The 27,868-nt window shown below is 50.1% G+C and overlaps 1 protein-coding gene across 1 annotated transcript in view; it reads left to right on the top strand.

Moving 5' to 3' along the window:
* The window catches only part of Spire2 (spire type actin nucleation factor 2), a 38,273-nt gene that overhangs the window by 5,082 nt on the left and 5,323 nt on the right, over positions 1 to 27,868 (top strand). Inside the window, exons 2-12 of the mRNA XM_021170336.2 lie at positions 9,088 to 9,131; positions 16,330 to 16,686; positions 18,787 to 18,864; positions 18,998 to 19,162; positions 19,912 to 19,998; positions 20,378 to 20,501; positions 21,598 to 21,767; positions 22,328 to 22,517; positions 23,740 to 23,855; positions 25,416 to 25,550; positions 25,721 to 25,788. Coding sequence (XP_021025995.1) covers positions 9,088 to 9,131; positions 16,330 to 16,686; positions 18,787 to 18,864; positions 18,998 to 19,162; positions 19,912 to 19,998; positions 20,378 to 20,501; positions 21,598 to 21,767; positions 22,328 to 22,517; positions 23,740 to 23,855; positions 25,416 to 25,550; positions 25,721 to 25,788 — 1,534 coding nt within the window. The remainder of the gene's footprint in view (positions 1 to 9,087; positions 9,132 to 16,329; positions 16,687 to 18,786; positions 18,865 to 18,997; positions 19,163 to 19,911; positions 19,999 to 20,377; positions 20,502 to 21,597; positions 21,768 to 22,327; positions 22,518 to 23,739; positions 23,856 to 25,415; positions 25,551 to 25,720; positions 25,789 to 27,868) is intronic.

Below are 27,868 nucleotides of genomic sequence, written 5' to 3'. Positions count from 1 at the left end.
TTTTGATGGCCAGTGGCCTATTCCTAGGACTCAGGAAGGGAGAAATGGTTTTGGGGTGGGGTCTTAATGCTATGGGGTTGTGGCAGGATGCCTGAGCGGTATGGGTGTGAGTGTGAGCTGGGTATGTGCAGTTTTACCTCTGAATTAGGCCTTGCAGGAAGACAATTCTTCAAGTGTATTTTCCCTCTGCCATACTGCCTGTGCCCAGGGTTGGCTGCCTAGAAGACTTCAAGACACATGAAGGCAGGATGCTGGTTCCTAGCCCACCTATTTTTTTTTTTTTCAAGACAGGGTTTCTCTGTGTAGCCCTGGCTGTCCTGGAACTCACTCTGTAGACCAGGCTGGCCTCGAACTCAGAAATTCGCCTGCCTCTGCCTCCCAGGTGCTGGGATTAAAGGCCCTAGCCCACCTATTTATTTCCATGTTTTGTACGGTGCTTCCGGAAGGATAAAGCCCGGAGTCTCAGGCATCCCGTGGAGTCCCTGTGTGACTTGAATGGTTCCGTCTGTAATAGGAGTGCAGCCCAGGTTCACTACCATGGTCAAGGCCCTGGATTTCCCCCATACTCTCTGTCACCACTCCACCCCTGTCTCAGTGTCCAGCACAGCACAGGTGTATTAACAGTGCCGGCACAGTGAAGGTCCTCTCCACCCTTCATACTGGGAGTTCTGGTCCTAGAGCGTAGACCATTTAAGCATCTCTGGCTGTTAACCGGTTCCTCAGAGGGAGTTGACCTCTGTGTAAGACATGTAAGGGGTGGGGGAGTAGAGATGGCCTTGCTGCCTGGCAATGCCACCCTGCTGGTTAGGCAAAGCAGCTGAGGACAGAGTACCCAGGAGAAGTGTTCAGCCCCTGCTTTCTCAGTCCAGTGACTTGTACTTTATTTCAGGGCAGAGGGCTTGTGGTCCTTTCTCCAGGGAAGCAAGAGGAGAGAGTGGGCAGAACTTACAAGAGAATGTATGAGGTTCCTTTGACTTGGTAAATACACTCTTACACCACTGGCTTAAAACAACACTAGCATATCCACTTCCGGCTTAAGAGGCCATGAATGCAGAATAACCTCTACCTTGAGGGTAGCTGTTTCATCTACCACACATCACAGTATATCCACAGGACATAGCCTGCCTGTGTAAGGATATTAATCCCCTGGACCCGGAGTTACAGAGAGTCATAAGTTGTAAGCCTCCGTGTGGGTTCTGGGACTTGAACTCTCCCTGGTCTTCTGGACGAGCAGCCAGTGCTCTTCACTGCTAAGCCATCTCTCCAGCCCCTCCTTGTGATGTTGTCATACACGAACATAGTGTATTCCCATCAAGATCTCTCATTCTCCATTTTATTTTTAATGCATTTCAATGAAATTGTTGACACTTCCCAACCTCCCAAGCCCCCAACCCTCCAAGCCCCCAACCCCCCAACCCCCACTGTGTACTTCAGCATGGATGTTATTTGCTAGAATTTAGCATTTGCTTGGAGCCCACATGCAAGCTTGGGATGGAATCCAAGGCCTTGTGTCTGCTGTGTAAGCATACTACCACTGAACTGTAACAGGCCCCTAAATATTTCTTTCAATAATAATAATAATAATAAAACCCGGCATGCAGCTGGGTGTGAGGGCATGTTCTTAGGGGGTAGAGGCAGGAAGAGCAGGTGTTCAGGGTTCTTTTCAGGTACACAGTGAGTTCAAGGTCAGCCTGAGCTGCATCAGATCTTGCCTCAACAAAACAAAACAGAAAGCAGGAAATGAATTTAAAACCGCACGTCACGAACTGCATGAACGTCATGTGTGTATTCATCTCTCAGCTCTGTGCCAACACTTCTGCTGCGGAGGCTGCAGAGGTTTCACTACGTCGGTAAAGTTTCCAGAACTGGTTACCTTCTCATGGCCCAGAGCTTGCTTCCAAATGGTGGTTTTACCAACTGCTTTCTTGTTTGTCCCTGGTGGGCACGTTATACCAGGCCCTGGATTCCTACCACACTGTGTTGACTAGTTTTATGTCAGCTTGACATACCTCAACTTGGTATAAGCTGACATCATCTGAGCGGGAGAAACCTCGATTGAGAAATGCCTCCATCGCTGGGGGTTGGGGGTCGGGGTGGAGGGCGCACGCCTTTAATCCTGGAACTCAGGAGGCAGAGGCAGGTGGATCTCTGTGAGTTTGAGGCCAGCCTGGTCTGCAGAGTGAGTTCCAGGACAGCAGAGCTGCGTAGTGAAACCCTGCCTCTCCCCCCAAAAAGAAGGTTGGAATGGTAAGTGACCCGAAGCTGAGCACGGAAGTTTAAGTAGAAAGAAAAAAAAATAAAGAAAAGTTTGAGACTGGAGAGATGGTTCACGGGCTGAGAGAACTTGCTGCTCTTGTGGAGGAATGGGGGTTTGGTTCCCAGCACCACAAGGCAGCAGCTTACCCCTATAACCAGAGCCAAAGGATCTGATGCCCTCTTCTGGCCTCTGTGGGCACTGCATGCATGTGGTGCGCTTACATATATGCAGGCAAGGCACTCACATACATAAAATATGATGGCTCAGCCAGTAAGAGCACTAACTGCTCTTCTGAAGGTCCTGAGTTCGAATCCCAGCAACCACATGGTGGCTCACAAACACCCGTAATGAGATCTGACACCCTCTTCTGGTGCATCTGAAGACAGCGACAGTGTACTTATTTATAATAATAAATAATAATAATATATTAGAAAATAAATAAAAATATAAATATAAACAAATAAAATAAAATATATAAATATAAAATAATAATAATAAGTAATAAATAAATCTTTGGGTTGACTGGAGCAAGCAGGGGGTCCTAAAAAAATTTAATTCCCAACAACCACATGAAGGCTACAGTGTACTCACATATATAAAGTAAGTAAATAAATACATCTTTAAAAAGAAAAAATTAAACCTTTAATATATATATTAAATTTATGTTAGATCTATCTATCTATATACACTATTGTGTTTGTGTGTGTGTGTGTGTGAGTGTGTGAGTGTGAGTGCAGACCCCACGGCACACATGAAGATGACAGGACAACTTGCAGGAGCCAGTTCTCTCCTACCACAATAGGGACCCCAGGGCTTGAGCTCAGGCTGTTCGGCTTGGTGAAGCTCACCCTCACCCACTAAGCCATCTCATCAATGTCCCACCCCAAAGAATAGCATCTTTCTAACCTATTTTCACCCAGTTTATTTTCTTTCACATTTATTACTCACATTCTATGTGTGTGTGTGTGACACGTCTGTGACTACGAGCATACGTGCGCCATGACACATGTGGATAACTTCCAGATCTTTCCTCCCCCTGTGCTTTTGAGGCTGGAACTCGGGTCTTCAAGCTTACAGAACAAGCACTTTTACTGGCTGAGCCTTCTTGCTGAATCTAATTCTGCCAACTTCCTGCACTGTCTTCCGGCTGGGACCAGTGGTGAGGCCTTAGTGATGTCCCCAGATGTGCTGTCAGAGGTTGGATATGGAGGTGTTCAGGAACACAGAAGCCAGGCCTGCCCATTGCTTTGTTTTAGCTGTTAATTTATCCTCCAGACTCCAGCCCCCAAGACTTGCCCATTGTTAGAGAATCGTGAGTGTTCAAGGTTTGGGGTGCAAGGCAGGCCTCAGCCCTGTGCACTGCTGACCGGGCTCACCTGCCACTGGTGGACAGGGCTCCTGCTGTAGCGAGGCACTTCCTGGGAGCGGTGGGTGTGTGGGCATGGCGAGTGTGGGTGAACACTTAGAGGAGCCTGCCGCTCTCACTCAGGCCGGGATCAGCCACGCCCAGCTGTGGAAGAGCAGGGTGGCCACACCTGAATCCATCCCTTTGCCCCACAGAATTCTGTTTGTTAAACAAACACGGGACTCTGACTGTGTGCCTTCCTGTGGGTGGTTCTCCCTCTCTAGCTTTCTCCAGTTTCCAAGGCTGATGCTTGTGGCCCGGCTCACAGCTCAGTTTTACAGTTCATTTCTCGACAGTGGAAGCCACCCCCACCTGTACGTGTGGCTTGCTTGCCGAGTGCCAGTCACTGGGTGTGTTTCCACCCAATCCAGGCAAGCCCTCTGTGGTGATACCACTGTGCGAGAGGAAACTGGGACTGCTCAGTCACGTGATCTTTGACGCCAGTCTCTCTACTGGAGGCTGTACCCAGACCCAGGAGAAATGTCGGTGGTGTATTTTCTCTTTCCAAAATTTATTCCTTTTTAAAAAAAAAATTCGAGACTGGTTTCTCTGTGTAGCCTGGGCTGTCCCGGAACTCACTCTGTAGACCAGGCTGGCCTCGAACTCAGAGATCCACCTGCCTCTGCCTCCCAAGTGCTGGGATTAAAGGCGTGCGCCACCACGCCCGGCTCCAAATTTATTTCTTGGGTTTAGCAAATCCATGTATTTTAAAATTCAGACAGCTTCTTCTTCAATTTTATTTCATCTGTATGAGAATTTCCCCTGGATGTGTGTATGTGTACCGTGTGCATGTCGGATGCCCGTGGAAGCTAGAAGAGGGAGCTGAATCCTCTGAAACTGGAGACTGTTACACGGTGCTGTGGGGCTTTCCTGTGAGTGTGGGGGATGTCGGTCCTCTATAAGAGCAGCCAGTGCCCAAATTCAGAAAGTTTAAGGGAAGACCTTGAAGGAGGCCTTGTGTCGGTGTGCCTGGATGCCCGCCCATCCTCCCTCCTCACGGGCTGCCAAGATCGTGAGTGTTTCCTGCACATACCAGCACTCAGGCATGTGTACTTCCTCCTAAAGGCAGGCGTTGCTTTCTGTTTTGTTTTTCTCCCTGAGTGGGAGCCTCGGATCAACTCAGCACACAAGAGACATCGTATTGGTCCTTTATTTGAAACAGGGTCTTCCTTTCTGTGTTACCGAGGTTGACCCTAAACTGGAAATCTTATTGCCTCAGCCTCCCAGATCTGGTTTCAAGTAAATTTCTTTTTCTTTTCTTTCCTTTTCCCCCCTTTCTTTCTTATTTTGGCTTTTTGAAACAGGGTTTCTCTGTGTAGCCCTGGCTGTCCTGGAATTTGCCCTATAGACCAGGCTGGCCTCAGACTCAAAGATTCATCTCTGCCTCCTGAGTGCCGGGATTAAAGCTGTGCATCACCGAGTAAATTCCTTAATCGACACCTTTCCTTGCTTTTTTCTTTCTTTCTTCTTTTTTTTTTTTTTTTTTTTTTTTTGGTTTTTCGAGACAGGGTTTCTCTGTATAGCTCTGGCTGTCCTGGAACTCACTCTGTAGGCCAGGCTGGCCTCGAACTCAGAAATCCACCTGCCTCTGCCTCCCGAGTGCTGGGATTAAAGGCGTGCGCCACCACGCCCGGCTCCCTTGCTGTTTTCAGTGATACCTAATGTCCTGGGTGCAGGTGCCCCGTGTGTCTGTCTTTAGAGGACACTGGAGATTTTGGTGCAGGATAGATGTAGCACTGAGTGATCTTGTAGGTGTCGTGACGCAGAGTGGTGTGCCTTCTAAAAGCCCACAAGCTATGTGAGAAGGTGAGAGAGTTTATAACTTTGAGAGACTTGGCAAGCCGCCTTCTGAGGGCTGTGGTCAGTTCCCTTGTCCGCCAGGGACTGCGTATGCCACATCTTCATTGCCCTGTGCCTGAGATGCAAGACAGGAAGTCTTTTGATCTTAAAAAGGCTCTGCTCCTTCCAGCCTTCGTTCACTGTCAAAATACTCCCAGAAGCCCAGGCATGGGGCAGTGAGTGTATAGCAAGAGGCCTCCCTAAGATGTATAAAGTCCCCTTTAGCAGAGTCAGGGGTGAGGTGGGGTTGTATCATATAGAGTGGGTAATTAACCCTGACCCTGACCCTGACCCCAAGAAGGAGTTAGAGTCAGGAGCTCCTACCACTGCATGCATTACTGCACGGCCGGCCACTGCATATCCATCCGGTATCGCACCCTAGGAAGCGTCTCTGCATCTGTTAGCTCACTTCTTCCTTGAGGTGATACCATGAGTTAGGCAGGAAGGTGCCATTTCTGTCCCCTAGATGATGAAGTGATGTCATCTGCTTACCCATGACCGGGACCTTGAACCAGACAGAACCTGACTTGAGGAGGCAGCTCCGCCCACCACCACTGGTGGCAGAGGCACTTTCCACTGGCAGTCCTCTTACTTCCGTGGCACAGGCTCGTTTCCAGGAAAACTCCCTAGCCCCTGGATTTCTCATCTGCTATTTAACTAAAGAATCTGGAGTGGCCATCTATGCTCAGGGCAAGGGTAAATTAGCACCAAGCCGCTTCCATAACAGAAGCAATGCTGACAGAAACCAAGTGTTTTGCTTCCGGCTCCCATCCCGCCCTCGCATTTCAGACCTAAAGGGGACTTGTTGGCCCAGCTCCATTATCTATCATCCGCATGTTTTCAAGTAAATTTCTCAGTCTGCCCGAGCTCCAGTTTCCTCGTGTGTAGAGAAGATACCTTGGCAGTGGGGTGTGACAGCACACTTAGAGCTGAGGACATCACTCACATTTGGTAGTTTACATTATCTCTGGGCCTGGCTGTGTGGTCACTGTCATCCCAGGAGCTCACAGGCCGTAGCTTGCTCATTGAAACCCAAGACCCCCCCTGGAATAGTGATTATCCCTGTGATCCGAGCGCTCAAGACACCAAGGCAGGAGGATTGTCATGACTTGGAGCTAGACAATAATATTCTGTCTCAAAACAGCGATAAACAAACTCCCCAAATCTTCTGCAACTTGAAGCATAATTAGATCCATAAACAATTTTGGGACATCTTTTGTTATCATAGTGACTATTGTACTGGCTGGCTTTGTGTGTCAAACTTGACACAAGCTAGAGTCTCAGTCATCCGAGAGGAAGGATCCTCAGCTGAGGAGATGCCTCCATGAGATCCAGCTGTAAGGCATTTTCTCCACTAGCGATCGATGGGGAAGGGGCCATCCATAGTGGGTGGTGCTGTTCCTGGACTGGTGGTCCTGAAATCAGGCTGAGCAAGCCAGGGGAAGCAAGCCAGTAAGCAGCACCCTCCATGGCCTCTGCATCGGCTCCTGCCTCCAGGTTCCCGCCCTGTGTGAGTGCCTGTCCTGGCTTCCTTTGCTGATGAAGAGCAGTGTGGAAGTGTCAGCTGAACTTGTCTTTTGACCATGGTGTTTTGTTGCAGGATTAGAAACCCTAACAGAGACAGCTATTAGCACATTAAAAACATTCTACTCACGGGCTAGGATGACTGCTCACTCAGTAGAGTATTTACAGGGCACACAGAAGGCGGTGCTGGGCTTAGTCTCCACCACAGCATACACTGGTTGCATTTGCACACATCTCTAATCCCAGTCCTGGAGAGGAGGAAGCAAGAGGGTCAGAAATTCAAGTTTCTCCTCAGCTGTGTGCTGAGTTCCAAGGCCAGCCTGGACAACGTGAGACATTGTCTTTTTAAAAATCCTATGGGGGCTGGAGAGATGGCTCAGTGGTTAAGAGCACTGCCTGTTCTTGCTCTTCCGAAGGTCCTGAGTTCAATTTCCAGCAACCAGCTGTAATGAGATCTGACACCCTCTTCTGGCACTTCTGAAGACAGCTACAGTGTACTTATTTATAACAATAAATAAATCTTTGGGCTGGAGTGAGCGGGGCCAACCAGAGCAAGCAGATGTCATAAATTCAATTTCCAACAAACCACATGAAGGCTCACAACCATCTGTACAGCTACAGTGTACTCATATACATAAAATAAATACATAAATCTTTAGAAAAATAGAAATCAAAATTCCAGCCAGGAAGCTGCTCTGGGCTGAGGACTAGGAGTCAGAACCAGCTCACGTCCACCCCCTTCCCCGCCTTCCTGACGTCCACCCCCCTCCCCACCTTCCTGGCCCCCAGCGTGACTCAGCGTGGGAGCTTTTCCACGAAGCACCCTTATTCCTGCTCAGTTTTCTTTCAACTTTCCAGCGTCCGAGTCCAGTCACAGCTACAATGTTTTGTTAAGCATCTGATGTGTGCTGGGGACAGGGGACAGTCCCTGGGATGGCAGACCTCCGACAGCGCGCTCTCGTGTGTGTGTGTGTGTGTGTGTGTGTGTGTGTGTGTGTCTCTCTCTCTCTCTCTCTCTCGCCTCACTGATTGTTTTCCATTATTTTAATGGGGCTCACAATCTCTATCTTTGGCAATCTTCCTGGTTCTTGATGCAATTTGAACGTATTTGTGGCGTTAGCAGGTTTACTTAGTAGACGGTTTCATGGCTTGCTGATTTTTTTTTTTTTTTATGTCTCACTTCATTCTAGAACTTAGGGAGTCTGTGGTTCACGTCCTTACATGACTCTACCTTTATAGGAGATTAAAGGAGGCCTGGGGAACGGGGAGGGTTGGAAGTGGGGTAGTTGAGGGATTGCTGGTGGCCACCTTCTAAGATCTCTGGCCTGCCTCCTTGAGCCACCCTTACCTGCCAGCTGTGATGCCTGAGAGTCATCCGTTGCCTTCAGCTCCTCATCTGTGAAATGGGTGTGGAAGTTACCCATGTCCTGGGCTGGGGCTGAGCCAGTGAGTAAGCCCTTGAACGTGCTGACTCACTTCTTGGCATTCATGCTGACGTGCTTAGTAAATAAAATGCAGAGTCTTGCTTCCCATCTGCTCTCCAACCCCGGGGACTGCTCCTCTGAGAGGTGCCGTTGGAAAAACCCCAACCCTTGAGTCCACCATGAGAGGTGGATTTGTTTACCCACTGGCCCAGGGTTTCTTACCTTCCTGTGTGTCCTGGCTCACAGGGCCTCAGTTCTAGGGAGCCCATCTCAGATTACTGTCTTCCCTGCAGTGACAACTAAGCAGTCCCCCCTCTTCGGATGTCCTCACACAGCCCTGCTGACTCTGCATCCCTGACTTACTCCTCTGAGCTGTCGCTATGGACCGTGGGATGGAAGGCTGCTTAGGAGGGTCCTCCTTATAGATGCCCTGTAGCCTGAACCCTGCTCACACTGGCTTAGGCTAGGCCTCGGGGTTTCTGTTCAAGGTGCCATGTGTCTCAGCCCGTTGTGAGATCTCTGGTGGTCCTTTGAGGATGCGCTGTACGTCTTGGGGAAGATGGAACAGACGGGGATGAGCAACCTTGTCTGTGAGGTCTTTGGGCTTCTAACATAAACTTGACTATTTTCTCTTGCAGAGCCTACAACCATGGTGGTACCACCAGCCAGCTCAGAAGCCCAGGTATTGAAAAGCAATTTTAAACTACTTGATATGTAATAAAATTGATCTATTGCACTGGATAGTTTTTGTCAGCTTGACTCAAGCTATAGTCATCGGAGGGAATGGAACCTCAATTGAGGTTGTGAGCCAAACATGTGGTTGCTGGGAATTGAACTCAGGACCTCTGGAAGAGCAGTCAGTGCTCTTAACCGCTGAGCCATCTCACCAGCCCCTGATGTTTATCTTTGTTGTTGTTTTGTATGGTTTTGTGTAACCTGTACTGGCTTCAACTTACCATGTTGCTGCGGCCAATGAGGCTTTGAAACACCCCTCCCCATGCTCCTGCCTCAGTTTCCCAAGGTGTGCACTGCTCCGCTCTGATGTGTGCTCCGCTTTCCACTGCCTTTTTGCTTTGTTTCATTTTGTTTTTTTCAATGAGTTGTGATATTTATCTGTTGTGATATTCCATCTGTTTCTTCTACTGGTTTCTCAAAAGGCAATCAAGACTCGAAACTACTTAAGTCCTAGGATGAGAAGGGACCTTTGGGAACCAGAAAAGAGCAGCGTGTGAGCGGCAGAGTTAGAAAGTGGGGTTCCAGGACAAGTGGCCTGCTCTGATGTTTTCTTCCTTTGAAATGTGGCCTTTCAAAGTATAATTTTAATAGAATAATTTATAAGGCTGTATGCAGGGGTAAAGACCTGAAACGCCAGCTTCTTGGGAGACTGAAGCTTTGAGGGAAAATAAGTAAGAGATGGAAGGAGGGAGGGAGGGAGGAAAGCTTTGCATCTATGTATTTAGTGTGTTAGGATTCTAAGGTGAAGTAAGCATTGATCAAGGGGATTCCATGCATTACATAAAGACAGCAACAATCTGTATGCCTCCTCCTCCCCCTCCTCCTTCTCCTCTTCTTCTTCCTCCTCCTCTTCTCTAACCTAAACCTTTCCTCAAGAAGAAAAATATTACACTTCCTTACATTTAATTAAATTGTTTGTCTATTTGGTTTTGTTGAGGCAGGGTCTCTCTATCTAGCCCTGGTTGGCCTGGAACTCACTATGCAGACCAATTTGGCCTCGAACTCACAGAGACCCACCTGCATCTGCCTCCCAAGGGCTAGGATTAAAGGCACGTGCCAATATACCGGACTGGCACTACACCTTACCAGCACACATAGCTCTTAATGCCAGTGGAAAGAAACCCTGGGACCTTGGAATGTCACATCTAAGCTCACTGCGGAGCGTCGCTTGTGACCTATGTGAAAATGGCACTTTGATATATGTTTAGCTGGAAACTGGGAGATGAACAACTGAGCTTCTAAGACATCTGCATTGCCGTCGGTTAACTGTACTCACAGCTCTATCAAATCCTGGGTAGTTTATTTCCCTGAGTCCTGGTATGCTGGCCTGGGACATCAGCTGACCCTTGGTATCCAGAGCTCACACAGGTGCAGCTGCTACCACCCACTTAGAAGATGCCTACCATAACAATCTGGTAAAGAGCTTTGAATGAGGGAGTCCTAGATGGACTGTTCTCAGAGGCCCACATGTGAACCTAAATGCTCCGTCCGCAGGAAATACAGCAAGGGAGCCACTCAAGAGTTAAGCTTCATTCTGGCTTCTTGGGTTGCAGGAACTGCCTGGGCAGCCCCTCTAATTGCTGTCAGATTCCAGGCTGATGGCCATGCTTGAACTTGTCGGGTCGGAGGTCCCGAGAACTGGCCAGCTGCCCAGCTTTGCTAATGGAAAGCATTCTCTGGGTTCCAGAGAAAGTTTCCAGTGAGTTGGGACACAGAAAAGCTTTCACCAAAGCAGCCATCAGATAAGAGGCTTGGCTGGACTTAACCCTTCCCCTGGCTTGCTGCTAGTGGTGTGGAGAGACTGGGTTACTTCTCTGCAGTGTGCATTGGGATGGGTGGATGGGGGCTTCCAGCTTGCTTCTCAGTCATGTGGAGCCCCTGCCAGTACCACACAGCTGAGCATCACTGAGCCCTGAAGCACACAGAGATCTTGTATCTCCTTACTCCTACCTGGCATCTACCTCTACAACAAATGAATTTACTGTGTGAACTCTCCATGTTTCTGTCCCTTTACCTTGCTACCTCCTCCCCTTCCATGGTCGTACCCAAGAGCGGTCCTGAGATGGTCCCTAGAGTCTCCAATTTCCCAGAGCACTCTACCCTGGCTGCTGGCTAAAGCCCTACTGTCTTCCACCTGCCGGGTGTGACCAGCCAATAGGTGATAGCGCCAACCCTACTCACTCTGCATTCACGGGTGTGCCCTGGAGCCAGTCTGTGACTCTATCCTGCTTTCAAGTCGAGAAAGCCAGAGTGGAAGCAGCCCAGGGATGGGCCAAGGCTTTGCTCTACCATGGCTTTACCCTTTCCACCAGTCCTCTTGGAACCTTAGGCTCCAGTGTCTTCTGAGATGGCCCAGAGACCTTATCTCTTGCCCAGCTCTGGCTTTGACCTGTTATTAGTCTGCCTGCCTCAGGCTCAGGTTTCCTGGGATACCGGGCTAGCCAGACATGAGTGGAGAGACCACTGGTGCATGAAGAGACTGTAGAGCATAGCACAGACAGACCCAACTCCCAGGTCTCGCCTGTCCAGCTTCTAGGTGGGATGAAGTGGCCTGAGCTCTCCACGCCTCTGTCCTTCTGTGTGTGAGATGGGAGGTTGTGTCAGGGCGTGGTCGTGAGGTTAAGTGGGAGGAGTTTTATATAGGCCCAGCATAGACCTGTTATTTGTGTGTGCCTTTGATATTCTTTTCTTTCTTGACAAATATTTATTTTGTGTATACAAGTGCTTTTTTATGTCTGTCTGTCTGTCTGTCTATCTATCTATCTTGCTTGTATGTATGTTGTACTTTGTGCATACCTGGTGCCTGAGGAGGTTAGAAGAGGGTGTTGGATCCTTTGGAACTGGAGCCGTGGACATTTGTGAGTCACCATGCAGGTGCTGGAAACTGAACCCAGGTCCTCCGTAAGAGCACCTGGTGCCCTTAACCACCGAACCATCTCTCCAGCTCCAGATAGTCTGCTCAAAGAAGGAAAATATGAAAACCATTCATTCAGTAGTACTGGAAATTGATCCTCAGGTCTTGCATGTGCTAGGAAGTATCTCCAGCCTCAGTTTATCTTTTTATTTTGTGATGGGATTTCACTAAATTGCCTAGACTGGCCTCAGACTTGCAGCGTAGTCCAGGCAGGTCTGGAACTTGAAATCTTCCTGCCTTTGCCTCCTGAGTACCTGCGGTTATCAAACTGTGTCACTAACTTCAGCCTGCAAACCTTATAGTTGTATTTATTTGTTTTGAGCCAGGCTTTCATTCTGTAGCCCAGACTGGCCTCAAGGTCAGAATTCAAGGTCAGAATTTTTTTTTTTTTTTTTTTTTTTTGCCTCAGCCCCTCACAGGCCAGGATCACAAGTCTGTGCCACCTCAGCCAAATTTATCAAAGCCTTTTGAAACATAAAAGCAAGTGTTAGGCAGATTAGGGGCGCTGTTAATCCTCCTGTGTGCTCAAATGTGCTAGCGCCCATTGCAGTGTTCCATGTCTGATTAAACCTAACTGATGGAGGGGGATAGTCACATGGGCACAGAGAACGAGGTTCAGACAGCTGGAGACCGAACACGAAACAACGTCCTCCAGTGTACTCCCCAGCCACTGTCCCCAGGTCATTGACGGCAGCTCTGAAGATAGCTCTGAGGGTTCCTTGCCAAGTGAAACAGAAATGCTGAGGTAAGAGGACGCTACAGAAAAACCTCAAGTATGTCTAATGTGCTTTAAAAAAAGAATTACTGGGGCTGGAGAGATGGCTCAGTGGTTAAGAGTACTGGCAGTTCTTCCAGAGGGTCTGGGTCTGATTCCCAGCATAGACATGGCGGCTCACAGTGTCTGTAACTCCAGCCTCGGGGGACCTGGCATTGCTATTCTGGCCTCCACAGGCACTGCATGCATGTGGTGCACAGACTGACAGGCACCCAAAACACTCACATACATTAAAAATAAAATTAGAAATAAAATGAAAGAAAGTTAAAAGAAGACTTGTTATAAGGCACAGAGGCACATGCTTAGAATCTCTTGGGAATCTAAGGCATGAGGCTTAGAACTTTGGGGCTCTCCAGGGCTACATAGCAATACTTTGTCTTGAAATAAGTATTATGGAGAATTTCAGGAATGCAGTCAACTGAGGCACCAATGGCTCTCACAGTGAGTTCCACCAGTCGCCAGGTCCTGACCATGTGCCTCTGTACCTTCTCGCTCCATCATGTGCCCTCAGTGTGGTTGCTTTGTTTCCACTTTGGTCAGGCTAATGTATATTCCTGTAAAAAAGATGTGAAGCTGGGTGTAGATGGCGAAGCATGGCTGGGTGTGGATGGTGGAGCACTGCTGGGTGCAGTGTGGAGCACGGCTGCAATCTCAGCATTCAGGAGGCTAAAGCAGGAGGGTCATGAGTTTGAGGCCAGCCAGAGCTACATAGATACCCTGTCTCAAAAGCACAGGCTTGTGACGCCCAGCACTGGAGGATCAGGAACACTAGGCTATCCTAAGCTACATGAGGAACACTGTGCTATCCTGAGCTACATGAGGTACTACCTCAAAAAACAGACAGACAAAAATAAAGAGAGTGCCTGGAGAGATGGCCTCTCAGCTAACAGCACCATCTGATCTCCCAGAGAACATTGGTTCAGTTCTCAGCATCCACATGGCTGCTCACAAACTATCTGTAACCCCAGTTCTCGAGGATCCCACAGCCTCTTCCAGCCTCTGAGGCTACTGTGTACATGTAGTGCATAGAGATCCATGAAAGCAAAACACCAATCAACACACATAAAACCAAAATAAATTAATTGATTAAAAAAAAACAAAAAGGAAGAGAAGGAAAATAGTGCTAGAGACTTAGCTCAGTGGTTAAGAAAACTTGTTTGTTTGTTTGTTTGTTTGTTTTTCCAGAGGACCTGGGTTCAAGTCCTAGCACACACATGGGCAGCTCACAGCTGTCTGTAATCCCCTCTTTACTACAGAGGACATTAGACACATACATGGTGCATATACATACATCTGGACAGAACACTCATATACATTAAAAAAATGTAGTCAGGTGTGGTGGCACAGGTAGAGGCAGGCGGATCTCTGTGAGTTTGAGGCCAGCTTGGTCTGCATAGTGAGTTCTAAGACAGCCAGAGCTAGGTAGAGAGAGAGAAAAACTCTGTATTCAAAAACCAAATAAATAATAAAAGTAAAGGAAGTATAATATTTTCCTTTGGGGGGCAAGATCTAACGATAGCCCTGATTGGTCTGAAAGTTGGGCTAGCCTCAAACTCACAGAGTTCCTCTGCCTCCTGAGTGCAAGCATTAAAGGTGTGAGCCATTACACCCAGTGTGGCATCATTTCTTTGTGAGTACAAATGTCAAACTGTTTTCACAGTGAGGCGGGCCGGGCCGTTACTGTAACAAACTCCTCAGATAATCAGAAAGGGGAGATTTGGCAGGGAGTGGGGCTCAGTGGTAGAACGCTTACTCAGCATTCCGCATGGCTCTGGAACTCGCAGAGGTCAGCCTGACTCTGCCTCCCAGATGCTAGGATTGAAGGTGTGTATAGCCATGCCCAGCCTGGCCACCTCTTAAAAGTTTCAGCAATTCCCCATGGAAGCAAGCCGAGGGCGAAAGCTTTAACACACAGGCCTCTGGGGGCCGTCTAAGAATTCAACACAGGGGCTGGGTATGCTATAGTGGTAGAGCACTCATATCATGTGTGAAGGCCTGGGTTTGATACCCAGCACTGCGAAACAAAACCCCCAACCCCCCAAACTACAGTAGGTAAGCAGCCTCACGGCCGCAGTCAGAGTCAGCTGGCCTTCGATTTACGCCCCACTGCTACATGACACGAGACACCAGCGCTTATCTAGATACTTTCCTAATTATATTTTTGGGGGCATATACACAAAGCAGTCAGCACCAGAGCCAAGACAACCCCTTTCCTTTTACATAGAGGCCTCACGAGCTGCCCCATCCCAACTGCGCCCTGGCTCGGGGAGCTGATAACCTTTCTATTGAAGTGAATGGGCTCCGCTTGCTTAGAGTCCAGCTGATGCAACCACAGCATATAAAGGCTTTTCATCCGATCTATGGTGTATGTGTGTGTGTTGGTCTGGTCCCTGTATTACGGTACCCCACTGTGGGCACATGCCACCTTGTCTCTGCTAGGAAGAACACATGGCTAGTGTTATGCCCGATTCTGAGGGAAACCTAGAAGAGCTCAAGAATTACGAAGTATCTTTTTATTTCGAGTCCCGACTCAGATCACAATCCCCCACCCCGCCCCCTCTATACAGCGTAGGTTCAGAGTGTGTGACCCCCAGCTTGGGTGCTTTAACACATACAGAGGCAGTAGAAATTTTTGAATGCTTAGGGTGGAGAGGAGGGGAGGCAGGTTAGGTAAGTCGTAGGGCAAAACTATGAGGCTGGGAGGGGGATTAAAGAGTGTCTTTTGTGGGGCTATCAGGAACTAGTTTTGTGGCCGGCCATGACTGACTGTGACCTCTGAGTATGTCTTTTCTATGATTGAAGCATGGGACCCTAATCTCTTTTCTCCAAGAACAGGCACCAGCTGCACCTGGTTATCTGGCCTGGTGCTGGCCTGGGCACCACTGAAGGGGAGGAGTTCTCGTCATTTGTCTTACTTGGGCTGGCACTCTCGGCTCCTTGAGTCCCCTGAGCGGCTAGGGAGGTGGAATGAACCCCTGCGTTTGCTGCAATGGGGAGAGAGGAGCAGGATTTCTGAGGGGCAAACTCCAAAAGTGAGCCTTATAGTGCTTTGCTGAGGGAGGGATCCTAGGGGGACTGGGGACTTCTACTGGAGGGTGCAGAAGCTGGCCGTCTGTGCATCCCACTAGTTTATGAGCAAGTCTGGTGTGGACATAGTTTTCCATTTCTCTGGGTTAAATACCTGGGAGGGGAAGGTGCCAAAGCCATATCCAGTGCATATTGGTAAGAATTTTCCTGTTTTCTAAAGTGGCTGCGCGGTTTGGGGAACATCTTTTTAACAGTGGTCCATGGTTTGTGCCACGATGATTCCCCTGTGGCAAAGCTATGCTGAGATCTCCTCTCCCTGCCTCTCTTTCTGTCTGGTATCTAATTGGTCTTGTGGTTGTGGGTGCTGCTGGTTGCGAGCTCCAGTACCCTCGTGGCTCAGAATGACCGTATGACACCTCTGTCCCTTAGATGGTGCAGTCACTGGGCTTTGCCATCTACCGTGCGCTGGACTGGGGGTTAGATGAGAACGAGGAGAGAGAGCTCAGCCCACAGCTGGAAAGGCTCATCGACCTCATGGCCAACAGCGACTGTGAAGACAGCAGCTGCGGGGCAGCAGATGAGGGCTATGTGGGTCCAGAAGAGGAGGAGGAGGCTGAGGGTGGCCCCAGAGCTGTGCGCACCTTTGCCCAGGCTATGCGGCTGTGTGCTTTGCGCCTGACCGACCCCCACGGCGCGCAGGCCCACTACCAGGCAGTGTGCCGAGCTCTCTTTGTGGAGACACTGGAGCTTCGTGCCTTCCTGGCCCGGGTGAGAGAAGCCAAAGAGGTGAGCAGGATGTGGGCTGCAAGTGGTTGGGCTGCTGATGGGCGGAACTGGGAGGGGGGGGGCGGGGGGAACTGATGTTGGACGGAAAGGCGGAGATGGATGGGAGGTGGGTGTACAAATCGGGTGGAGATGGAAGTAAGGAGGTGGTGGGGTCCACCTTTGGTCATCCAACAGGGAAGATCCTTGGTGCCTGACTGTACCTTCCACAGAATACCTCTAACTTTCCCCCTCCTCCAAGCTGGGCACTGTCCTAAATGTTCATCCGTTTTTAACTTGATGCCTTCTTCCCACCGGGTTTTCAGAGAAGGAAATCAAAAGTGGCTCCTAGCCTTTATTTCTCCTGTATCACCCGGGTTCTTCTAAAGTAGCCACTGCCCGCCCAGACCTCACTTTCAGCTCTGCAAGAGGGAGATCTGTTTACCTGCTGGCCTCTCTGAGCCCCAGTTCCTTTGGAAAATGTGGTTCTGAAGATACCCGAGGAAGAGGCTATTCTTCCCTTGCAGAACCGCACAGGCAGGCCCATGGGCTCAGAGCTGTTGGGGATGGGTAGGTGAGGGAATCTCTTCAGGGAGTTTGCCAAAGTCCTACTTCATCCTTTGGTAGCTCTAGGTCCTAAAAATGAACAGGGTTCCCAGTCCCAGCGCTGAAGCCTGTGTAGAGGCTCCTGAGCTAGATTCCTCTAGGTCGTCCTGACTTCCATAACACAGAGTTAGGGCTTGACACCTTTTGACTGTATCCATTCTTTGTTGAAGACGTTGCTACTGCTTGAAGAGAACCATTTTTTTTTTTTCTGTGAAGTAGGCTGTCCTGCTCCCTCCCCAACAATCTACTGATGATGGAGGTGGGCGGGGACTTGGCAGAGGTCAGGTGAGGCTCACTTCATTCTGTCTTGCTCAGGTAGACGCTCGTTTTTAAGTGAGTTGATGCTGATCTGTGATCCCACCTTGCCCTTTTCTGTGCTGGATCGCTCTTCCTGTAGCCTAAAGGGGTCATAGCTAGCATCCTGGCCCCCTGGAACCGGCATGGGCTCTAGGGGTGTTGGAGTAATGGAGTTTAGGCTTGAGCCTGTTGATCCTCAACTTGTAACTACCACATAGCCAACCTTGAAAGGCTCTCTTGTCGGCTCCCAGGAGTCAGTGCACCGTGCCCGCCTCCCCTCTCCACTCCTCCCTGGCATCTTAGGGGCACTCTTCTGACTATGTCCCTGTGGCTGTCCTCCATCCCCTTTGCCCCAGGAATCCCATACAATAGTGTGTCTCAAAGCAGTTTGGCAAGTAGCTTGTGGGGTGAAAGCCGGGGTAACTAGCTGGCTCTGTCCTTAGTGGGTGGGAGCTTTTAAAGAGTAGATATTTCTCTGTAGTGAGGACTTAGTGAGAACAGATGCCCCTGGCTACTGTCTAGACCCAAAGCCACCAAGACAGTAAGTCCAGCATCTTCCCCCAAATTTCCATGAGTCCCTGGCATCTTCCCCGGCCCCTCACTTTATATCTGGACTGCTTCCTGGGTCCTGCTGGCAGCTCATCCTGTCATCTGATTGCTATCAATTCCACCCTTATTTGAAGACATAAGACACTTGCCACGCTGGGCTGGGGACTTAGAACAGCAGCCAAGGGAGCAGACACGCTTCTGACACACTAGCATGTAGTGTGGGCTGTGCATAGAGAAGCAGCCACAAGCACACCAAGAGAATAGATGGGCTCACGGGTTGGCTAGGGTGTCCTGGGATGCTGGGTGAACTGGGATCTGGAGGGAAACGGGGGGTGGGAGGTGTTTCCTGGGCAGGACTGTGCCCCTCTGAGACATGTACATCAGATGGCAGCCTGTGCCATGTGGACACGAGGCTCTTTCCAGGCCCTGCTTAAGGGACGTGACCAGGGAGGAGATGAAAAGTCTCCTGTGCCATTCCAAAGCCAAGGGACAGTTTCCCAGATCTTCCCCAAGCCCCACAACCTGGGCCGGGCGCCTTCATGTGTCTTTTCTAGCTGCCCAAGTGGTAGATGCATGGTAGGGAGGTGCCTCCTGCTGGATGGGATTCGCAGGGCCCTGCTGTGTCCACCCTTCTGCCACTTCCACACTAACCAGCCGTATGTACGCTCCCAGATGCTGAAGAAACTGGGGGAGGAGGAGCCACAGGAGAAGCCGCTGGCCGAGCTCGACCACCTGGGACACACAGACTGGGTAAGACGCACACGCCTCCCGGCCTGGGACAGAGAGCACCCAGAGGGGTACACCCAGAGGGGTACACCCAGAGGGGCTCCTGCTGGGAGGGCCGTGCGTGCTAGGGCTGAGGCCGTTTTGCTTCCTGGGTCAGGCCCGGCTGTGGGTCCAGCTCATGCGGGAGCTCCGTCACGGGGTAAAGCTGAAGAAGGTGCAGGAGAAGGAGTTCAACCCGCTGCCCACCGAGTTCCAGCTCACCCCCTTCGAGATGCTGATGCAGGATATCCGTGCCAGGAACTATAAGCTGCGCAAGGTCATGGTGAGCCACGGCCCTGTCGCCCTCTGCAGGGGCCTACCCATTGCCCTCTGCAGGGTCTTGTCCTGCCGGTTGTCGCGCCCTTCGCTCACCGCTGGCAGCCCTTGTCCCTTCGCTTGTGCTTGACCAGAGTTTAAGGCAGGAAGAAGGTTCTTGGGGATCAGGAGGGGCCCTTAGAGCCAGTCACGTTTTTTCCCATTTTACACACATGCGCACAGCCTTATGTGCATTGGTATCAGTCTTAACATTTTATACAAAGAACTTCACTTCATTTTTTTTCTAAGATTTATTTATTATATGTAAGTACACTGTCGCTGTCTTCAGACACATCAGAAGAGGGCATCAGATCTTATTACGGGTGGTTGTGAGCCACTGTGTGGTTGCTGGGATTTGAACTCAGGACCTTTGGAAGAGTAGTCACTGTTCTTAACCGCTGAGCCATCTCTCCAGCCCCAAACAACCCATGAGATGGGCTCTTCAGCACCGTTTCCTGAAGAAGCTTTGGTTCCGGTAGTTCTGGCAGCTGAGTGTAGGGCTCATTAGGCCTCCAATGCTGTAGCCACTGCTGGGTGTGGCCCATGCATCTGCTATGCACCTGTTAGAGAAGAGCTGGGTCCCAGCGAGCAGAGGCCAAGGGAGGGAAGTTGGCTACAAAGCCCAGGCTGTAGTCAAAGTTGTGTGAGCCACCTTGGTCACCGTAGCACCAGCAGTTGGTCCTTGCGAGCTCAGCATGGCCCCGCTCCTCCTGGCAGGTCGATGGGGACATCCCTCCCAGGGTGAAGAAGGACGCACATGAACTTATTCTGGACTTCATTCGTTCTCGGCCTCCACTGAAGCAGGTACCCGCTCCACACCTTCTCCTCTGGAAATTATGGGGCCTGCTGCTCTCCCGTGACCAACCTGGGGATGTCACCTGCTTTCTGAGGGATGCCATTGGGGGCTCTTTTGCCCATTCGCTGGAAGGCTGGACGTGTTCCTCAGCGTAGGGCTTTTGGGTCTATATCTTCTTCCTCTTGGGGAGACTTTTGGGCCTTTTACACCCCACAACACATGTGCACGAAGCTTCCTTGGGCAGTACTTCCTTCTGGGTTACTGAGAGGTAGCACCAAGTCTTCCCGACTACTCCAGCGTTTCCCTAGAGTGGGGTGGGGGGGGGGTGGCATATCACCACCTCCCTCTCCCCCCTATCCCCCACTTAGTGTGTCATATTGGCGGCAGGTCTCGGAGAGACGACTTCGCCCTGTACCACAGAAGCAAAGAACACTGCACGAGAAGATCCTGGAGGAAATCAAGCAGGAGCGGAGGCTTCGTCCCGTCGGGGCCCAGCACTTGGGAGGCCGTGGTGAGCGGGGGCAGGGTGCATGATGGGAGAGAAGACATCCCTCGGTAGACCCGGCTAGGGCCACAGATCAAATCTTGGGATTGTTTTTAGCCCTTAGAGCTCCTTAAGTTTATTTTATTGTAAATTTTTTTCTTGTAAACCTGTGAAGACTTAACCTATAGAAGTGACGCAGTCTTGCACTCCAGGTGCCGATCTGATTTTTTGCCTTTGTGTGTTGTTATAATGGATGACAAATCTCAACACTTGAGAGGCAAATGAAATGAAAGCCAAGTTTCTAAGTGATTGGCAGCCAGGTGTGTTGAGATATCTGAGACCTGGTCTTTCCTGCAAGATGAGGCTGGCGAGCTCAGCCCTGCTTCTTCGGGGCCTTTGGGAGGCTGGGTGGCTCTCCTCTCTAGGCCAGAGTTACCCGTTGTTAACGGATGGCCAGCCTGTGGGTCCCCCTTCTGAGTGGAGAATTAAACCAAGTGGTGCTCATTAAGCTGTCCGTGCCGGAGGCCCCTGATCATCCACCCCGGCACCCCCCCTTCCTCCTGCTCACCGTCCATGTCCACTCCTGTCTTCCCTTAGCATCCACTGCCTTGCCCCTCCCCCCCAGTTCAACACCTATTCTTTTTATGTATTCTGAGAGGGGGTGGGGAGGTCTCTCTGTGTAACCCTGGGTGGACTGGAATGCTGTGTAGACGGGGCTGGCCTCAGACTCACAGAGATACCTACCTCTGTTCCTAAGTCCTCCACCACTCCCAGTTCAATATCTGTTCCTGCCCTGGCCTCCGTGTCCTCCTCACTTCCTCTCCACTCCTACAGAGGCCTCCTTGTTGTCCCTGGTCACTGTCCATGTCTACACTGGACCCTTGTCTTCCCTGATCACTCTCTATTCCTCCACTGACCTCCACATCTTTCTTATTCGTGGTCCACCCTTGCCCTGAGCCCCTGTCTTTCTTGCCAGTCCTGCACTCTGGCTTTGTGCTCCGTGCCCTCCCTGCCCCACATCCACCACTGCCCCGGCCTCCCTGCCTCTGCTGCTCCCCGTCCACCTGTGCTGGCTCCCTCTCCACTCACCGTCCACCCCTGCCTTGTTTTTTCCTGCCTTCAGGGTTTGGTTCCCTGCCCTGCATCCTCAATGCCTGCTCCGGGGACATCAAGTCCACTTCCTGCATCAACCTGTCTGTCACCGATACTGGGAGCGGGAGTCAGCGCCCACGGCCCCGGGTCCTGCTCAAAGCCCCCACCCTTGCAGAGATGGAAGAAATGAACACGTCTGAGGTCAGAGAATAGAGATTCTTCAAAAAATCATGCTGACAGGGCCAGGAAGGGCTTAACAGGACAGGGTCTATTCGGTCAGCTGAGTAGGCCTTCTCTAGCCATTGGGTGGCAGGTTGCCCCTTCCCTAACTTCCAGCTCAGAAGTACCCTGGACCAGAGGGACAGAGCCCTCTGAACAGCACAACCACAAAGGCTAAAACTGGGAGTTGTTTTCTCCTCGCGGCCAGATGAGTAGCCTCAGATGACATGAGGAGCTGGTCCCAGGGAGGCTCCCTGGCCCCTAGGATGACAGGGGACCTCAGTGCTGGCCATCTCCGAGGGCTCAGCCTGCAGAGCTGCCTTCTCCAGGATTTTCTGGTCCAAAAGACCAGAGAGCTAGTGATGTATAGAGGAGAGCCTAGGCCTCAGTGGGCTCAGTCAGTGCCCTGGATTCACTGCCTTGGTCCAAGGATGAGCAAGAGGACATGGAGACAGTGGTCAGAACTGGAGGCGGTGGTCAGGAGGGGTCGGTGGTGACAAGGGGCAGCAGTCAGGAGGTGGCTCGGCCCAATGTGCTTTCAGGAAGAAGAGTCCCCATGTGGGGAGGTGGCACTGAAGCGGGACCGCTCTTTTTCGGAACACGACCTGGCCCAGCTTCGGAGCGAGATGGCATCTGGCCTTCAGTCAGCCGCTCAGCCCCCAGGAGGGACGGAGCCACCTCGGGCCAGAGCAGGTAGCATGCACTCCTGGAGGCCCAGCAGCCGAGACCAGGGTAAATACTGCCTTTACCAGTGCCTGCTTCTCTCACGTTCACTCCACGGACTTTGTGTTGCAGCCTGGGTCTCACGACTTCTGTGAGGAGGCAACTACCCAAGGCGTGGAGCTGTGCCCTGCAGGGAGAGGGCATGGCCTGTCTCCACCTAAAGCAGGCACACTTGCTTTCCATTTGAGACTAACCAGCCTGTATTCATTGCAAAACATTTTCTTTTTTTTTTTTTTTTTTTTTTTTTGGTTTTTCGAGACAGGGTTTCTCTGTGTAGCCCTGGCTGTCCTGGAACTCACTTTGTAGACCAGGCTGGCCTCGAACTCAGAAATCCGCCTGCCTCTGCCTCCCGAGTGCTGGGATTAAAGGCGTGCGCCACCACGCCCGGCTGCAAAACATTTTCTAAAGCACTTGAACCCTTGGGGGATGGAGAGATGGCTTTCCTATTGAGGCACAGTCACCAGCCCCTGTCCCCACCAGAGGGCTTAAGCTAGAAGCAGAGGTGCTGGCCCGGTTGCACGGGGTTAGTCCTGTCAGTTAGTGGCTGGACTCGCCCAGGAGTGGTCAGTGTTAGAAATGGAGTCCCGAGAACATGAACAAACAACCCAGAGGATTTTGGCACGGCCACAAGTTTCAGTTTAGTAGAAGTGTGCGTAGCCATTTCAAGTCAGGCAGTGACACCCAGTGAGTCACTTTCATCTCTAAAGGAGTCCCGTGTCTCCGAGAGGTTAGAGCTCAGCCTCATGCTCTTACATGACTGGCTAATGTTCAGCCACCATTGATCAGCAGAACCCAGTGTTCATTCAGCACCGCGTGCAACTTGCTGCACATATTTTGACACCAGGAAGTGAAAACTCTGGAGGAATGTGAGTTTTTCATGTGGCTTCCGTACAAAATTTTAAGATTAATTTTAAAGCTTTTTTATCTTACATGTATGGGTATTTCATTAGTATGTCTGTGTACCGTGTGTATGTATGTGTGCCTGGTACCTGCTGAGGTCAGAGGAGGGTGTTGGATCTCCTGGATCCAACACCATGTTGTGATTCACCGTGTAGGTGTCGGGAACTGAACCCTGGCCCTCCGCAAGAACCACTGAGCCAGCTCTCCAGCTCTCTGCTCGACTTTTAGCTTGCTGGCCATCCCCGACTGGGACGCGCACGCTGTCCCCATTGTCCACTTGGCACAGCACCTCCTGCCAGGTGGTATTCACGGGCCTGTGTTCTCTCTCCAGGTTTCTGTCCTGTGAGCGGCCAGTCCCAGCCTCTCCCCAGCTCTGCCTTGCCCAGCAGCTTGAGCTCAGTGGGTGAACCTGAGGCTTCTTCACCAGATACCAGACACCTGTGGCTGGTAAGTGACAGGGCAGGTTGCTTGGGTGGCCTCTTCAGCATCAACTTCATCCTTTCTTTGTGCTCAAGAGGAGGAGATAGATGTACAGCATCCCTCCCATGTGGCTGGGTTCCCTAGGGTCTGGTCCCTGGTGCTGGTGAGATTGTTCTTTGCTGCCACTTGCTGGTACACATTGGTACTGCAGCAACTGCAGAGACTTGGCTAAAGCGGTTTGTTTTAATTCTAGCGGGATCAGGATAGACAATGAACCCTGAACTTTTGGACTTGGGGTCAGAACAGTCTTTCAGGGAGTGTGCTGTTGGCTGGGACTTTGACATGCTGGGTCCCGTGAGTTTTGTGTTGTTTGTATGAAGAACTAATAGTTACTGCTGCCCGAACGAGGTAGCGGGTAAACAACCAGAAGAGAGCATCAGACCTCGTTACAGGTGGTTGTGAGCCACCATGTGATTGCTGGGATTTGAACTCAGGACCTTCCAGAAGAGCAGTCAGTGCTCTTACCTGCTGAGCCATCTCACCAGCCCTGTGTAGCCATTTCTTAATGGCTACAAAGTTAAGGCCCATTTCTTGTTCAAGGAAGAGAAGAGCATGCTTTAAAATTCCATGAGTCCCATAGTGGCTTTTCAGTGCTGAGATCTCAAAAAGCACTTTCTGAAAGGCAGGCTATCAAAATCAGAAGAACCTGCCGGAGGCCCTGAGAGGTGGCTGCTAATCTCTCTGCATTTGATGGGGAGCTCCCGGCCATAAATACCAAAGCTGGAAGTCCTGATGCCTCGGACGGGGCGGGGCATGAGAAACTCCTTTTGCTGTTCCAGGACTAACAAGCCCTGTGCAGGGTTACCCACTGCACATCCGAGGAAAAACATCCAATTTCCTCCCTTGTGGCGGCACCCTGTATGCCGGTCCCCACCCTACCTCCGTGAACAACAGCTAGCATTTTGAGTTGTGTGTGCCATGTTGAGAACAGTATGTTGTATTGCCTCAAGGGAGCTGAAACAACCCCATTTTACAGAAAAAGTAGGCTTGGAAGATCTACTGATGAGGGGCTGGAGAGATGGCTCAGTGGTTAAGAGCACCGAGTGCTCTTCCAAAGGTCCTGAGTTCAATTCCTAGCAACCACATGGTGGCTCACAACCATCTGTAATGGGGTCTGGTGCCCTCTTCTGGTGTGTCTGAAGACAGCTACAGTGTACTCATATACATAAAATAAACCTTTTTTAAAAAAATAAAGAAGGAAAGAAAGAAAGAAAGAAAAGAAAAGAAAAGAAAAGAAAAGAAAAGAAAAGAAAAGAAAAGATTCAGTGATGGAGGCCCCCCGAGAGAAAGGTGGAGTGTGTATTTCCCAGCAGGATGGAGTTTCAGTGTGGATGGAGTTAATGAGGACAAGGATGGAGTCCCAGGGCCATGGGATTGGAGAACCTTACAGTAGCAGGGCCTCCTTGAGGCAGATCCAGCCCCCAGCAGTGAATGAGCTGACACCCATGCTTTAGTAAGGACTGAGACCAGGTTAACCGTGGGGTCCCCAGGGCGTTGAGCAAGCAGGACCCTACCCCTCACCCACAGGAGTTCAGCCACCCTGTGGAGAGCCTGGCTCTGACTGTGGAAGAGGTGGTGGACGTGCGCAGGGTGCTGGTGAAGGCAGAGATGGAGAGGTTTCTGCAGGACAAGGAGCTCTTCAGCAGCCTGAAGAGGGGGAAGGTAAGACTCTCGGATGCCCTGGGCGCAGGGCAGGGGCCGACCCGAACCACGGAGAGTCTCGTGAGTCTCGCTCGCGCTTGGGTAGACGCCCCAAGGCAGTTACGTGTTGGGACTGGGCCTGGCTCCTGGGGCTTCACACAGCCGGGCTCTAACGTGGCCTCTCCCTACAGATTTGCTGCTGCTGCCGAGCCAAGTTTCCCCTGTTTTCCTGGCCACCTACCTGTCTCTTCTGCAAGAGGTGAGCTTCTGTCAGCAGACGGTCTAACCAGGGCATGATCCACCACATCCAGCCGATTCAGTGTTTTCTTCTCTCTGCCTCTGTCTCTGTGTCTCTGTCTCTCTCTGAGACAGGGTCTTACTGTGTACCCCAGACTGGCCTCAAACATGATCTGCCTGCTTCAGTTTCTTGAGTCTCAGGGACTATAGGTGAGTGCCACCATGCCTCATTTAGGTTACATTTATTTTGATTTGTTTGCTTGGTTTTGTTTGTTTTATTTTGTTTTGAGACTGTTTCACTATGTAGCCTTGGCTGGCCTAAAATTCACTATGTAGGCCAGGGTAGCAACCCATAGAGGTCTGCCTGCTTTTGCCTCCAAAGAACTGGGATTAAAGGCCTGTGCCACCAAACTGGCTTAGGTTAGATTAGTGAAGGGACATCCATGTTTAGCCAAAATGAGGTAACAGCCACTTTCTAGTTGAAACAAGCCCAAAAAATCAAACAGAGTATAAAACAATAAGCTTTAAGACTGGGTATCAGGTAACAGTAAGAAGCTGACGGGGAGCTTGTGCCAGCCTGGGGATGTTTGTCGTCATCAGTTGGACCTGGGGTAGGAGGCTAGGGCAGCTGGAGATCTTAGAAAAGGAGTGGGAGGGGGCTGGTGAGATGGCTCAGTGGGTAAGAGCACCCGACTGCTCTTCCGAAGGTCCAGAGTTCAAATCCCAGCAACCACATGGTGGCTCACAACCATCCGTAATGAGATCTGGCGCCCTCTTCTGGAGTGTCTGAAGACAGCTACAGTGTACTTACATATAATAAATAAATAAATCTTTAAAAAAAAAAACAAAAAAGAAAAGGAGTGGGAGAGGAGAGAGCAACACAGACAAACCTGGAGATCTTCCTCTGAGATGTACGTGTGCACAGAGCAGTCACATGCTCGTAATCCCAGTATTCCAAACACTGAAACAGGGGGATCATGAATTTGAGGCTGGCCTGAAGAAAAATAATACTTATTTAATAACTCTACTACTTCAAAAGAAAGCAAAAAAATGAAAAAAAAGGAGCAAATATATGTGTAAAAAATAGCAAGATGATAAACATAAACACAATTCTGTCCAACTACTACATTAACTGTAAATGGCCTAAATAACCCAATTAAAATGTAGACTATGCTGGCATAGCTAACCTGCCACCTGTCAACTTGCTGTGGAAAATAGCTATGAATGAAACACAACACACAAAAAAATTTACATTATAAAGTAGAGCTTTTATTGTTTTAACTGAAGTGTAAACTTTGTAGATGGCCATGTCAATAGGTTGAACGTGGGACCTGGAGAGATGTGTCAATGGTTAAGAGCTCACACTGCTTTTGCAGAGGATCTGGGTTTGATGCCTGGCTCTCACAAGGCCACTATCAACTGTCCCAGGGCATCACTTGACCTCTGCAAGCACTGCATGTTGTGCACAGACATACATGCAGGCAAACACCCATACACATAAAATAAAAATAAAGGTTAAAATTTTTTTAAAAGTTTGGACATGCCTGAGTTGTACACTTCTGAGTTTGAATAAAAAAGCAAGACCTAGGGGCTGGGGAGATGGCTCAGTGGGTAAGAGCACCCGACTGCTCTTCCAAAGGTCCGGAGTTCAAATCCCAGCAACCACATGGTGGCTCACAACCATCCGTAACGAGATCTGACTCCCTCTTCTGGAGTGTCTGAAGACAGCTACAGTGTACTTACATATAATAATAAATAAATCTTTAAAAAAAAAAAAAGCAAGACCCAGAGCTAAGATAAAGTGGCTCATAACTGGAACCCTGGAACCCTGGAACTCAGGAATCTGGGACAGAAAAATTGACAAGAATCTGAGACCAAATCCTGTCTCCAAAAAAACCAAAGACAATGAAGAAAGTAGATTTTAGAGCCAAGACTATTTCCAGTGATAAAGCAGTTCGTTCCCTAAGAAAGAATCACAATCTATATCATTAATAATCATAACAGATTCCAGGTGCAAGCAGCAAAAATGATGCCGCCCCAAGGAAAAGTGAGCACTCGTTCACATTTAGTGATGTCAGCACTTCTCACTCAAAGATCAATAA

This window comes from Mus caroli, unplaced genomic scaffold, assembly GCF_978045245.1.
Source record: "Mus caroli unplaced genomic scaffold, Mus_caroli_1 scaffold_10, whole genome shotgun sequence".
Taxonomy (NCBI): domain Eukaryota; kingdom Metazoa; phylum Chordata; class Mammalia; order Rodentia; family Muridae; genus Mus; species Mus caroli.
The sequence above is the reverse complement of the archived record's forward strand: the minus strand, read 5'-3'. Positions and strand labels throughout refer to the sequence as shown.